At 43.8% G+C, this 13,774-nt stretch overlaps 1 protein-coding gene across 1 annotated transcript in view; it reads right to left on the bottom strand.

Moving 5' to 3' along the window:
* Positions 1-13,774, bottom strand: part of ttn.2 (titin, tandem duplicate 2) — a 228,210-nt gene that overhangs the window by 81,168 nt on the left and 133,268 nt on the right. Inside the window, exons 127-156 of the mRNA XM_017309405.1 lie at positions 13,655-13,768; positions 13,124-13,426; positions 12,843-13,030; positions 12,067-12,181; positions 11,657-11,944; positions 11,428-11,579; positions 11,174-11,321; positions 10,615-10,914; positions 9,696-9,983; positions 9,317-9,613; positions 8,641-8,827; positions 8,451-8,566; positions 8,063-8,362; positions 6,923-7,222; positions 6,628-6,733; positions 6,344-6,540; positions 4,888-5,193; positions 4,650-4,803; positions 3,836-3,960; positions 3,627-3,745; positions 3,364-3,544; positions 2,421-2,723; positions 2,174-2,326; positions 1,775-2,002; positions 1,390-1,692; positions 1,146-1,302; positions 930-1,072; positions 722-840; positions 441-618; positions 73-357 (exon numbers count right to left, since the gene is read on the bottom strand). Of these exons, the coding sequence (XP_017164894.1) occupies positions 73-357; positions 441-618; positions 722-840; positions 930-1,072; positions 1,146-1,302; positions 1,390-1,692; positions 1,775-2,002; positions 2,174-2,326; positions 2,421-2,723; positions 3,364-3,544; positions 3,627-3,745; positions 3,836-3,960; positions 4,650-4,803; positions 4,888-5,193; positions 6,344-6,540; positions 6,628-6,733; positions 6,923-7,222; positions 8,063-8,362; positions 8,451-8,566; positions 8,641-8,827; positions 9,317-9,613; positions 9,696-9,983; positions 10,615-10,914; positions 11,174-11,321; positions 11,428-11,579; positions 11,657-11,944; positions 12,067-12,181; positions 12,843-13,030; positions 13,124-13,426; positions 13,655-13,768 (6,153 nt within the window). The remainder of the gene's footprint in view (positions 1-72; positions 358-440; positions 619-721; positions 841-929; positions 1,073-1,145; positions 1,303-1,389; positions 1,693-1,774; positions 2,003-2,173; positions 2,327-2,420; positions 2,724-3,363; positions 3,545-3,626; positions 3,746-3,835; positions 3,961-4,649; positions 4,804-4,887; positions 5,194-6,343; positions 6,541-6,627; positions 6,734-6,922; positions 7,223-8,062; positions 8,363-8,450; positions 8,567-8,640; positions 8,828-9,316; positions 9,614-9,695; positions 9,984-10,614; positions 10,915-11,173; positions 11,322-11,427; positions 11,580-11,656; positions 11,945-12,066; positions 12,182-12,842; positions 13,031-13,123; positions 13,427-13,654; positions 13,769-13,774) is intronic.

Genomic DNA, 13,774 nt, shown 5'->3' with positions numbered 1-13,774 from the left:
AAAACAAGGCATTAATGTAAAAGTACTGGCAATAACAAYAGGTTCTTGCAGGTTTGCTGGACTTTTAATTACCCATCACTTCCACTCTGGTTGATGCAGACTTGGAGCCACTGGGGTTGCAGGCAGAGATCTGGTATTTTCCACAGTCTTGCCTCTGGACATTCTTGATTGAGACAACACTGTCGTTGCCCTCACTAAGGATCTCCACACGGTCTTTATCTGGTTTRCCATCATCCTTTGTCCAGGTGATGGATGGATAGGGTTTACCAGTGACTGTAGCAGGAATACGCAGCGTTTCTCCAGCTCTGATGATTATACCATTCTTGATGGCAAGGTCCATGTCAATTACTGGGACCTCTGTGGAGTGCAACAAGGAAATGTTAGAATGCTGAAAATACAAATGGTTCAAAAGTAACTAGAAGTTCTTGTTTTAGGCAGACCTGCTGGGTTCCGGACAAAAACAGCATCTGTGAAACCAGGTGTTCCTTCTCCTGCAGCATTGCAGGCAATGACTCTGACTGCGTACTTCGCCCCCTCACGAACTCCATAGACGGTGAAGTTACGCTGCTTCCAGGCACGTTCTGTTGATCTAGACCAGTCCTTGGTACCAGCCATTGCCTGAGGAACAGACAACCAGTCTAGTCTCAGTCGGGGGTTTTCAGATGATTTACCAGAAAACAAGATATATTCCTGAGCAAAAACAGAAACTAAATCTTCTGACCTTATCCACATGGTATCCCAGAATCTCTCCTCCACCATTGTCGGCAGGAGGATCCCACTCTACTTCGATGGAGTGGTCAGTGGTTACCACCACTCTGGCAATGGGAGGTCCAGGTGGCACTACAAGGTTAGAAGAAACGCCATAAGTTGATAAAAAAGTATCAGCTGACTAGCATCTTCTGCTGTGAAGATTTAGATAGTTTACATACAGATTGGAGCCTGCGCTGTTTTAGGCTCAGAGGGAGGACTGAACTTTCCAGGGCCGGCCTGGTTTTCAGCCGCCACCCTGAAGATGTAGGTTAGTCCCTCCAGAAGACCTTCAACGTTCAGCTCCGTGTCTGGGACGATCTCCCTGGAAATCAACACAGCAGGAAGGATTGTTTTCATGAGCTTGAACACATGAAATGAGAATCAGATTTACTCACCTGTTGACACGTGCCCAGTGGGAGCTGTTGATCTCCCTGCGCTCCACCCAGTAACCCAGGATGGGGCTGCCATTGTCCTTTGGTACCTCCCAAGTGACCAGCATGCTGTTGGCTGTGACGTCGTCAATCTGTGGCTTATCTGGAGCCTCAGGAAGTTCTGAGGAAAATGAAAAAGAATGTCTTAGTTTTTTTCTACTACTTGCACAGACAAACCTACTGATAATATTCCCTTATATGTGCATACCAAAGGGATTCTTGGCGATGAGAGGTTTGGAGACGCAGGGTGGACCAGGGCCAAACTTGTTTTCAGCTACAACCCTGAAGATATACTCCTTCTTCTCGATGAGTTTGGGCACCAGGTAGCGGCAGCCTCTCAATGTGCCGGTAACACAACTCCAGCCGAACTCCACCTTGGAGTTGTCCTTCTTCTCCAGGGTGTAGTTGAGGATCTCACTGCCGCCGTCATCCAGAGGCGGATCCCACTTGCAAATGACTGAGTTCTTCCTCACTTCCTCAAATCTAAAGTTCACAGGAGGACCAGGAGTATCTGCAAGCACAATCGATAAGCTGTTATAGTGTGACCACTCAACTGACTGTCCAAATGTGCGATAACATCAGTGTTCCCTTACCCAGCACGTTGACCTCGCAGGTTGCTGAGGCAATGCCGTGGTCATTCTCCACCTTCACCATGTAGACCCCATGATCTGGGCGGACTGACTCATTAATGACGATGGAGGACACGCCCCTGTGGCTGTTATTGACGGTCAGACGTTCATTTATGGTGGGATAGTCAGGCTCCTCCACCTCTGGCTCAGCAGCTTTCTCTTCTGGCTTCTTCTCCTCCTCCTTCTTCTCTTCTCCTTCTTTCTTTTCCTCTCCCTCCTTCTTCTCCTCTTTAGCCTCCGCTTCTCCCTCTGGCTTTTTCTCCTCTTCCTTCTTCTCCTCTCCTTCCTTTTTCTCCTCTCCCTCTTTCTTCTCCTCCTCCTTCTTCTCTGGCTTCTTCTTCAGGGGTTTCTCAGGTCTCTTGCGGAGCGGTTCAGGCTGGATCACCTGGTTGTTCCAGTACCAGGTGATCTGAGGGTACGGCGAGCCGGAAATATTGGCGTCCAGGCAGATCTCGCAGCCTCGCTTCACACTGAGACCAGACTGCAGGCTACCACTGAGGAAAACCTTTGGAGGATCTGAAACACAAAGTAAAATTAACTTAAACTTGACTCTAAAACCCAACAGTGGAACAACAGAAGAGGAAAGTGGTACTTAGCAGAACATCCTTACCAACAGCATCAGAGGCTTTAACGAACAATGTGTTGCGTGACGGATCACTGATGCCAGCAGCGTTTTCAGCTTTGACTCTGAACATGTAGTTCTTGCCCTCTGTTAGTCCTCTGACTGTGTAGGACAGTACAGGAACCAGAAAGTCATTGCACCTCTCCCACTTGTCCTCGCCTTTCTGCTGCCTCTCCAGAATGTAGCCCATGATTTTGGCGCCGCCATCGTACATAGGAGGCTTCCAGGTCAGGGTTATAGTGCTGGAAGTGGGGTTGTGGGTTTCCACGTCCACTGGCGCGTCAGGAGCATCTGGGTCAACAAACATACAATCCAATTATCTTAAATGGGACAGTAAAGTTAAATTATTAACAGGACATTACTTTGGTCACTAAATGGGGAACAAAGTTGTAATATTACCAAAATAAAAGTCATAGTTACCAAAATAGCCAAAATAATAGAAGAATAAAGTTCCAAAAATATGAGAACAAAGTCGTAATATTACTAGGACAAAATCACAATAATATAAGAATAAAATTCTAATATTACAAGAACAAAGATAGAAGAATTAATTTCGATTATTACAAAACTGAAGCCATAGTGCAACAAGAATAAAGTTGTAAAAATCTGAGAATAGACATAAAATAAGATTAAAGTTGTAATATCAGAATAAAGTAATCAAAATTAAGATAATGAAATAGTAATTTTATTAAAACAGTCAACTTTTTTTCTTGTAAGATGCAAGAAATTAAAGTTATAATTTTATTTTTTATAAAACTATGACTTTATTGCGCAATTAAATAGTTTTTTTTCTTTGCTTGGCCGTAATTCTCCGTTGCTACCATCAGCTAGCATCATTTCAATACACAAAAACCATAAACAGATTGAGGCAAACAATCTGCAATGAGTTAATTTTCATGAATAGTATCACAAAGTAAACTATTTTTCATACGTTTTTGGTCCTCTGCAATGACAGGGTTGCGCAGTTCGATGAACTCTCCTCCTCCAATCTTGTTGACGGCCTGGACTCTGAAGTAGTACTCTCCGTTGGGGATGAGGTCTTTCACCGTCCAGCTCACCTTGTTCTCTCCAGACATCATGTTGACGTAGGTCCTCCTACCAGCCTCACGCCGCTGCAGCCACATGATCACCATCACGTTGAGGTATTAAAACTATCAGAAGCTCTTATGGTTTAAAACTGAAAATGAAACCGACCTGAAGGACGTAGTGAAGAATCGGACTGCCGCCGTCGTAGTCTGGAGGATCCCAGGAAACTTTACATGAGCTCTTTGTGATTTCTGATGCAACAATCTCTTTGCAGGGACCAGGAAGACCTTAAGACACAGAGACATGTTGAAGAACTGTTTGTAAGCATAAGAGATTAATGTGTTTTAATGACAAATAAATGGAATGCATGTGATTACCGATGACTTTCACGTTAATGGTAGCACTGGCACTTCCCAGTTTGTTCTCCAGAGTCACTTTATAAACTCCAGCATCGGGGTGAAGGCTGCTGTCAATCTCCAGGTGACAGGAAGTGTACTCCTTCCTGCTCCGAACAAACAAATCAGTCAGAAACAATCAGAATGAGGAGTTATATACATTTCTTTGTGTTTAATCTCTAAGCTCTCAGTCAGGGTTCACACATTTTCCCACGGTAAAATTCAAACACTTTTCAAGCATTTTCATTTTCAAACTTTTCCAGCACCACACTTTGGAAATAAAAAGTCATTAGGAGTAATAAATATTTATTTTGAAACAATTTGAAACATTGAAACAATTCAAACAAATGTTAAAGTAAATTACTTTGCTGCTCAAATAAAATGCCTAAACACGATAAAAAAAAAGTTATAAAATAATCTCTAAATAAATTTTCTCACAAAGTTTTATGGAATTTAGGGAATGGAAATAATTTAAGTAAATCTAACTAACTAAAAACACAAAAGGTTTAGTCAGATTTAACTTCACAGTGAGAAAAAATGTGTATTTTTATAAGGTGTTTGAAAATATCTGGTTTCAACTGCAAATAATATTTTCAAAGTTTAGGCTTTTAATCAAGTGCGAAATTGCACTTTATTGCAAAACTGTGCAGTTTGAATATCAAGAATTTTCAAGGACTTTATACCTTGAAAACACCTATCTGAAATTCAAGCATTTTCAAGGATTTCAAGCACCAGTACGGACCCTGCTGGTATGTTGGTTGTGTCTGGATCTTAAACTGTTAGTCGTGGTTCTGACCTGAACATGAGACGCTCATCAGCCTTCAGCTCCTTGCCGTCTTTGTGCCAGGTGATTTTGGGAGACGGGACGGCTCTGAAGGGAACTGGGATGTGGAGCTTCTCTGTTTCCACCACAACGAGGTCCAGAGTCTGGAACTCCAGTGTTGGGTTACCTGGGACCACGAAGAAGAGGAGCATGTTTAATCATGCTTTGGCAGTTTCTCTGTTTGTTTAGGAAACAGATGTGGTGCGCTTACAGTCAGAGTCTTTGGCAAAGACGTTTTCTGAGATGTCGGAGGGCTCACTCTCCCCTACAGAATTGATGGCCCTCACTCTCAGTATGTACTCCTTCTCAGGGACGACGCCTTCCTCCACTCGGTACTTCAGCTCCTTCACTGGACGGGAGTTGACCCTCATCCACTTCTCGGTTCCGGCCTCGCACATCTCGATATGATAGCCGCGGATCAGGGAGCCGCCGTCCTGCTGCGGAGGCTTCCAGGCGATGGACAGGAAGTCCCTGCTGGCTCCGGTTACATGCAGCTCGATGGGAGGAGATGGGATTCCTGAAGATAACAAGAAACAGACTCAGAATTCAGACCTGAACCTTCAGAGACACATAAAGACAGTTACAAAGTCGGCCTTCTATCGCCTGAAGAACATTTCCAGGATTAAAGAACTCACGTCCAAGCAAAATCTAGAGAAACTCATCCATGCATTTATCTTCAGTCGCATTGACATATGAAACATTGATCAACATATGATTTTGATGATGGCCCGTGACAAAATGTAACCCTTGTTACTTGTTTCTCAACCGGTGACTGTATGATATTTCTATGATATAAAGCACTCCGAGCTGCCTTATTGCTGAAATGTGCTATAGAAATTAATTAATTTGATTGATTGATTGATTGATAGATAGATATAGGGCTGAAACGATTCCTCGAGTGATTCGAGTACCTCGATTATTAAAATTCCTCGAGGAAAATTGACCTGCTTCGAAGCTTCGTTAATTTATGTTTTATCATTTAGCGATTCGTGTTTCAGCCGGAACATTATTTGCGTTGCGCGGAGCTCTGACTTCCGCCTCTGAGTTGTTGACGGAAGCTACGTGTTAGCGGCATAACGTCCAATCTTCAAGTTCGGCCCGCGGGGATTTTACTGATTGGTGATAATTCCGGGTTTTCATCGTTTTTGTGGGACCAATAAACATCCTTAAAATGACCGGCGCGATGCCGGGAGTTCGGCAGCCTTTCTGCTCCGGAGCTGCTGGTTGAACGGCGGGAAGAAGCTGAGGAGGATTTATACAGGTGAGCAGAGAGACTGAACACGGCGGGCGGCTGAGGGTTGATGCTTACAGGGTAAGAGCAGCTTTACGGACGAACCGCACAATAAACTTATATCATCCCGGTCTGAACAAACGGGAGGCGGAACATGGCTGGTAGATGAGTTTCTGAACGGAGGAGCCGTAAATATCCCGTDTTGCTCCCCCGGTCTACAAAAAARTAACTGGTAGGGAAGCWCAAAKGTGGAAAAAATAGACTGATGTTGATATCCGATAGTAAYACTGGTGTTATGGAAGATTTACCAATATTTTATTTCATAATTGTTTTTATCCGATTACTCGATTAATCGTAAGAAAAATCTACAGATTACTCGATTACTAAAATAATCGTTTACAACAGCCCTAGATTGATTGATTGGATTCAGGCTGACCTGTTGGATCTTCAATGGTCAGGATCTCGGTAGGTTCACATGGGTGTCCAACTCCGGCCTCATTCTCAGCCCGGACCTGGAACTGTACTTCGGTTCCCTCAATAACATCCGTTACTCGGTATTTACAGTCTGGACCAGAAGTCTTTCCACATTTCACCCAGCGAGTTCCAAGCTTCTCCTTCTTCTCAATAGAGTACCTGGATGGAGCAAACGCCAGAAGATGAACATAATGGGAACATTGAACAGCACTACAGCCTGAATGAGGGCGAGTGAAGAAATATCACCTGAGTATCGGTCTACCGCCATCATTTTTAGGTGCCTCCCACTCCAGGTCCACATACTTTTTGGTCACAGAGTAGACGGTGAGTGCATAGGGCGGCCCAGGAGTAGCTGCAGCACAAACATGTTTTATTTTCAACCACACAAGAGATTTTATGTAGCTATGTTTTCATTACAAAAGTGTGCAAAATCTGTTGCTATTCCGCTAATGTAAAAAAATACAACATGTTGAAATTTCCAAAAAGTACTAAACATATCAAAAGAGTTTGCAATGGAAATGTTTACTGATCTGCCACTTACTAAAAGTATCCTTGGCCAACACGGAGTCCTCCAGCTCGCAGAACGGCCCGACACCCACGGCGTTCTCAGCAGCGACTCTGAACACGTACAGCGATCCGTCGTTGAGCGGAGACACGGTGGCCTTCAGCTCCTTCACGGTGGTGTCCACGGCCTGCCAGCCTTTACGCCTGACGTCGCGCTTCTCCACGACGTAGTTGGTGATGCGAGATCCTCCGTCACGCTCCGGAGCCGTCCACTTCAAGTCAGCGCTGCTCCGGCTGATACTCACCACCTCCAACCATCGAGGAGCCGATGGAGGATCTGAGGAGGGTTAAACAGAAACGTCTTCAGTTTCATTTACTCAGATCTACAACGTTGTTTCTATAGATCCATCTTCAAGTTGAGGTTATGATGTTATTCTTACTTAATACTGTAGGATGTACAAATTAACAACACAAAGCCACAAATTGAAATTGTAAAATGATTAGTCCTAGGACCTAAATTATTTATACCTTATTTAAATGATATTTCTACAGCCTCCAGTTTTTTTTTTAAATGTATAACATTTACAAACAATACAAACTTTTTTAAAATGAATATGGATGAACTAATACAAACAGTAGGCAAAGACCTAAGCTGAGTTAAAAAAAAGTGACTTGATTATTATAAGTTTACTAATTTTATAGTATTTTCTGATAAACAATAACAATAATGGAAAGGTACATACAAATGAAGGTGAAATCCATCGTGTTTATAAGATATATTTTGTGATCATTCTTRAAAACAAACTTAGTTGAAAGCCTCATATTGAAYATATTAGAAACAAAATTGTAAAARCTATTGGAATATGGTTGAAAATAAAAGATCTAATAATWGTAAAATGTTGACATACTYTTRAGTTTATGAATAACGTAATTAAGTAAAAGCCTCGGCTTCAGTTTGTTCCTTTTTTGGTAAGTTATTAGTTTGTAATGTAGCATTTTGTTTTGTATTTTTTGCAAAGTTGTAAATTTACCAAACTAAAATAAAGTGAATCTGAATCTACCATGTTTGGAAATGCCCTTGTATTATCTGGGATTATCTGGTATCTCCTAAACATTTTGTTCTTTACATTAACTCAGACAAAGGCATTTGCTCTTTCTGAGTATTCGTTTTTCTTACTCAGCCTCTCCTTGCACAGCACCGGGTCGCTGGGCTCGCTGGGTTCGCTCTCCCCGGCCACGTTAATGGCTCTCACTCTGAACGAATACTCCTGCTTCTCCATMAGGCCCTTCAGGAAGAACTCCAGGAGGTTGATGTTCTCTGCCACACGGATCCAGTCCGTGGTTCCGCTCTTCAACATCTCGATGACGTAGCTGTCGATCTTGGCCCCGCCGTCGTGCTCGGGTTTGGTCCAAGTCAGGAAGCAGGAAGTCTTGGCTACATCCTTCACGGTGGGTTTACCAGGAGGCCAAGGAGGATCTGGAAAAAGAGCAAACATGAAGGATTTAATTTACTTTATAACTTTAAATGATAAAACAACCTGTTTAAGATTAGAAACATGTGGTACCAATAGGGTCTTTGATAAGGATTGGATCTGTCTCTTTGCTGGGTTTTCCAGTTCCAGCCAGATTTTCAGCCAGGACTCTGAACTTGTACTTCTTCCTCGTAGGAAGACCTTTCACTCTGCAGGAAAACAGGACAATGTCAGTAAAATCCCCACCAAAGACACTCCTGACCAGACACTGAGCTGGCCTCACCTGTAGTTGGTGTCTTTGATGGGCAGCTTGTTGCATCGTATCCACTTGTCATGGTCCGGTTCGTATCTCTCCACCCAGTAGCCTGTGATGGGGCTGCCTCCATCCTCATCCGGCTCGTACCAGTTCAGGGTCACGGCGTCTTTGGCGATGTCAGAAGGCTCCAGTTTGTAGGGAGCACCAGGGGTGTCTGGACCAAACAACAGAAACAACCACCAAGAATGCAGCAGTGGTTTCTGAATGGTAAGTCAACAACAAAACCCTTGTATTTTCCAGCAGCCATTGTACAGCACATAACAGCTGTAAAACCAGCTGACTAAAAGGTCTGGACCTCATTTTTGGGTTGCTAGGTGACGGGTAGAGCTCTGCTGGGGTTGCTAGGTAATGAGCTGGGTCAGGAAAGTAAGGGTTACTATTTTACAATTCTGATGATTTGTAACTTACATTCAGAAGGTTTATGAAACGGCTCATTTTATGGAACTTATTGCTAAAAAACGTCTTTTTAAGCGCTTTAGCTGTTTTTAGAAGCAGTATAGACCCAAATGAAAGTACAAAAATGTTCAAAATGTGAATTTTTAGGAGTGTTTACAGAAACTAACTTAGCTGAAGAAACTTTGTGAAAGTTTGTTGTTTTCATTTATAAAGTCTAACTGCTTGATGTCAGAGTCGGATCACCTACCAAACGGATATCTGGCGATGATGGGCGGGTGTTCAGCTGGTGGACCGACACCRAACTGGTTCTCAGCGAAGGCTCTGAAGATGTACTCCTTGAACTTGACCAGGCCGACTGCCTTGTATGTGGTCTGTTTGACAGTGGAGGACAGTCGGTGCCAGATCTCGCTGTCGGCAGCTCGGCGCTCCACGATGTAGTTGGTAACTCTGGAGCCGCCGTCGTCGCGTGGCGGGTTCCAGGCCAGGAGGCAGGTTTCGTTGGTGATCTCAGAAATGTCGAAGGCAGCAGGAGGACCAGGTTTGTCTGTTTTACATCAGAAATACTCATTTAATTACAACTTAAACTGAGATAGACATTACATTTCAGGGTTGTAAACTCTTTTCACCAAGGATGTTGACATCCACAGTGGCGGTGGCGCGGCCGCTGCTGTTGGTTGCCTCGATGATGTAGGTGGAGGTGTCGTCTCTCTTGGTCTTAGCAATGGTGACAGTGGAGTGTCCCGGCTTGGTGTCGATGGACACCCTGTCGTCTGGCTTCAGAACCAGGTCGGCCTTGGTCCACTTCACTCGGGGTTCAGGCTTTCCCTTCACTTCAGCTGGGAGTTCGATCTTGCTGCCAGCCTTGGCCGTCAGACCGGCCAGAAGCTTGGCATCAAGCTGGATCTCTGGAGCCTCTGAGGACGGAATAACGATAAAAACTCATCAGAAACTACTTGTTTTCATTATATCTTAAGCATTTAGAATTTTTCTTAGACTGTGTCACTGGGCCTGTCACAATACATTTTGTTGGTTGATAAATTTGTCCAAGAAATTATTGCAATAAATGATGATATTGTCATTTTTGARACCATTTTCCACTGATCCTTTATTGTTTTTAGAAAAACTAATCTTTCTAAATAGTGGCTTTTCAATGATAAGTGGAGCATCTATTTAACGATTGTTGTCCAACTGGAAATAATTGAGCTTATTTTAATTTATCATGCAATTTACAGCTCAGTGTGACAGGCCTTCATGTCACAGAATTAATATATGCATAAACACAAATAATGCTCTTGTAAAACATTCCYATTTGTATCAGCTTCTCTAGGACACCAGTCACAAAAAGAAGTGTGATTTATATCATTAAACCGCAAATTTCAACTGCATTTTAATCATATTTGCTAGATATTTATCATTGCTTTTATTGAACAAATTGGAATTTATCATGACAAAGTTACCATAATAAGAAATTTATCACGATAAATGATAATACAGTAAATGCCACCCTACACTGATCTCTATCGAGGAGACAGTCCATGTTTTTACCTATCGGATCAACGGCCTGGATCTCGTCTGTGGGTTTGCAGGGCCGGCTGGCTCCGAGTCGGTTCAGAGCTCGGACTCTATAGGCGTACCACTCGCCCTCGATCAGACCGGTCACCTGGCACTTCAGCTCTGGCACCATGTCTCCGCAGGGCTCCCACTTGTCTGTGCCTCTCTGGCAGCGCTCCACGTTGTAGCCTCGGATGCCGGTGCCGCCGTCATATTTTGGCGGCTCCCAGATGAGGAAGATGCCACTGGCTGACTTGTCTCTCCACTTCAGGTTCTCTGGTGGGTCTGGCACAGCTGGAGAGAGGGAAAAGTGTAGGGGTTAGAAAGTTAGAAGAAGATATAAAGACTTGGAGATGTGGATCAAAATAGTCGATGTATATTTGTGTAATAATTTTTATAATAGTATTTGACTACATGCCTTGCWTAAAAATTATGATGTTTTTATGATGTAAAGTACTTGCCGATATGTGCTATGCAAATAAAGTAGACTTGGTTTTCTAAGATGTAGATATTAGCCAAAATACCTCTTAACTGTGCAGTTAGTCTGACTTACTGGCTGGAGAAGAGACGTTGACGGGCTCATCGATGTAGGCTGGCTCTCCTGGGCCGCACTTGTTGCAGGCGGTGACTCTGAACAGATACTCCTTCCCTTCAACCACGTCGGTGACGGTGAACTCCAGATCCTGGATCCCTGTTATAACCTGAAACAGTTTGATTCTGTTACCAGCAAGGCCACAGATTACCTCACTTCTKATTTAGTCYTTTCCCCGGTTACATGATGATTAAATCCAGACACTGTTGTCGTACCTTCACCCAGGTCTTGCGGGACACGTCCCGTTTTTCCACCTGATAGCCGGTTAGAGGACTTCCTCCATCGTGTTCTGGAGCCTCCCAGCTCAGATGGACGTGCTGCCGGGTCACCTCTAGGACCTTGAAGTCCTTGGGTGCGCTGGGTGCAGCTGGAAACAAAAACACAATGAGTTAAAACAACGATTAAAATCCATTATCCCCACAGACTTGCAGTATTTTTCTGTACCGATGACGTTGACTTCGATATCTCCAGACACAGAGGTGACGTCGTTCTCCAGGTGGAGGGTGTAGATGCCTTTGTCTGGCCGGACGCTCGGCGTGATCATAAGTTCTGTGAAAGTGGACTTGGTCATCAGGGAGACGCGTTCGTCTGCGGTCGTCACCTCCTTCTCTCCGAAGGTCCACTTGGCGACGGGGGTCGGGTATCCGCTGATGGGAACTCTGATGGTGAGAGGCTGAGGGACGATCACTTCCAGGCCGTCTTTGAAAGCACTCAGGTCAAAGGACGGAGCAACTGGAGGGGCATGATGAGGACAAAGACCTTGTTTTAACACCTCATTGTCTCTTACATTAGTGAAAAACWAATTTTTCATTTTTTGGAGTCACTGCTAATTCGACAAATGTCACGTTTCTCACAATGTGGGTCGTCTGCCAGCAGAGGTCCAACGACGTTTGACGGTTCAGAAACTCCAGCAGCATTTTCAGCAAGCACCCTGTAGTTGTACTTGGTTCCATATTTCAGGCCAGACACCTGAAAAATATAGAAAGATGTTAGAAAGTGAACAGAAATCTGTGATCCTCAGTAAGAGGAATATAGATTTAAAGCAGCATGAGGTCTTTAGTCATTCAGAAGTTGTAAAAGTAAGAAACTTTAACTGCTTTCAAGTTGTATTGCTGCCATACAATGGCGTATGAGAGACATTGTAGATAGAGAAAAAAAGGAGCAAAGTTTGTTAAAGAATTCTGAAATTTTGGGATTCATCTCAGAAATTTTCGAGAAAAAAACTTGAAAAAGTCAAAAATTCAAATTTGAATTTGAAAGGGTTAAAATTTACAACTTTTGGAAATTTTGTGAGTTTGAAAGGTGATGTCATTTTCTTTTATATTGAAACCTATAAATAATGTAATACATAACACAAAATATGGTGAATTTGATAAAATAAGGTGTTTGGTATGTCTCTACCAAGACGCAACTTAAAAATTTAAAAAAGGGCTAAAAATGGAGGAAGATGTAACTTTTTATTCATTCCAAAAATGCGACTTGAGCTACCAATCACCGATTAGATCCAGTCAACTGAAAACTGTTTGACAACAATCTGACTGACTGACTGACTGACTGACTTCTAGTTAGAACATGGCGTTACAGACAGAAAACGGGCCATCTGGGTGTCTGTGAGGCCGTCATCCTGCACCTTGTAGAAGAGGTCTGGGCAGAGGCGGGCGTTGCAGCGGAGCCACTTGTCGGTTCCCTCCTCGCAGCGTTCGATGATGTAGCCGGTGATGATGCTGCCGCCGTTTTTCAGCGGCGTCTCCCAGGTGAGCTGCACTGAGCTCTTGTTCTGGTCCTGCCAGGTCAGGTTCTGAGGTGGACTGGGACGTTCTGCAGGGAGGGAAAAAAAAAGTAATTAGGAACTTTAGGCTGAGACTGGGATGATAATTTTGTAGTAAACATAATTTACTCTCCAGTCCTCACCGATTGGATCCATGATCTTAACAGGTCGTGACGCGGCGCTGGGTTTGCCCTCGCCAGCTTTGTTCTCAGCTTTGACTCTGAAGATGTACTCCTTGTTCTCGATGACGTCATTGACRATGGCGCTGAGCTCGCCGGCTTTCGTCACCTGGACAGGCGACCACTTCACCGACGTCCTGTCGCGCAGYTCCACGATGTAGGAGGTGATGGGAGAGCCGCCGTCTGACACTGGAGGGTCCCAGGAGACGGTGCAGCCAAACTTGGTGACGTTTCCAACGTCAACATTCAGAGGAGGTTCAGGAACGTCTGAAACCAGGAAAAGAAATATGGAATGTTTCATATTCCAGCTACCGAAAACATTTTATTGCCAAAAAAACATGAAACGGCTAAGTTGATTTTAAAAGCAGTAGAAACCCAAATGGAAGTATAAAAACATGCAAAATGTGTAWTAGKTGCCTTTTAATRCCCAATTTAGATTGTTGATTGTATTCACCATCAATAGGAGCAGAAGAATATATTCAAAGTTAACCCTACCAAACTTGTTCTTTGCTTGCACAGCTTCGTCCGTCTCAACGAAGGGTCCGTTGCCGACCCTGTTTCGGGCGCTGACTCTGAAGAAGTAGAAGGAGTCCTTCTGCAGCCCCGTCACTGTGT

Source organism: Poecilia reticulata, linkage group LG2, assembly GCF_000633615.1.
Source record: "Poecilia reticulata strain Guanapo linkage group LG2, Guppy_female_1.0+MT, whole genome shotgun sequence".
Taxonomy (NCBI): domain Eukaryota; kingdom Metazoa; phylum Chordata; class Actinopteri; order Cyprinodontiformes; family Poeciliidae; genus Poecilia; species Poecilia reticulata.
Note: the sequence above shows the minus strand (reverse complement) of the source record. Positions and strands in the feature narration are given on the sequence as shown.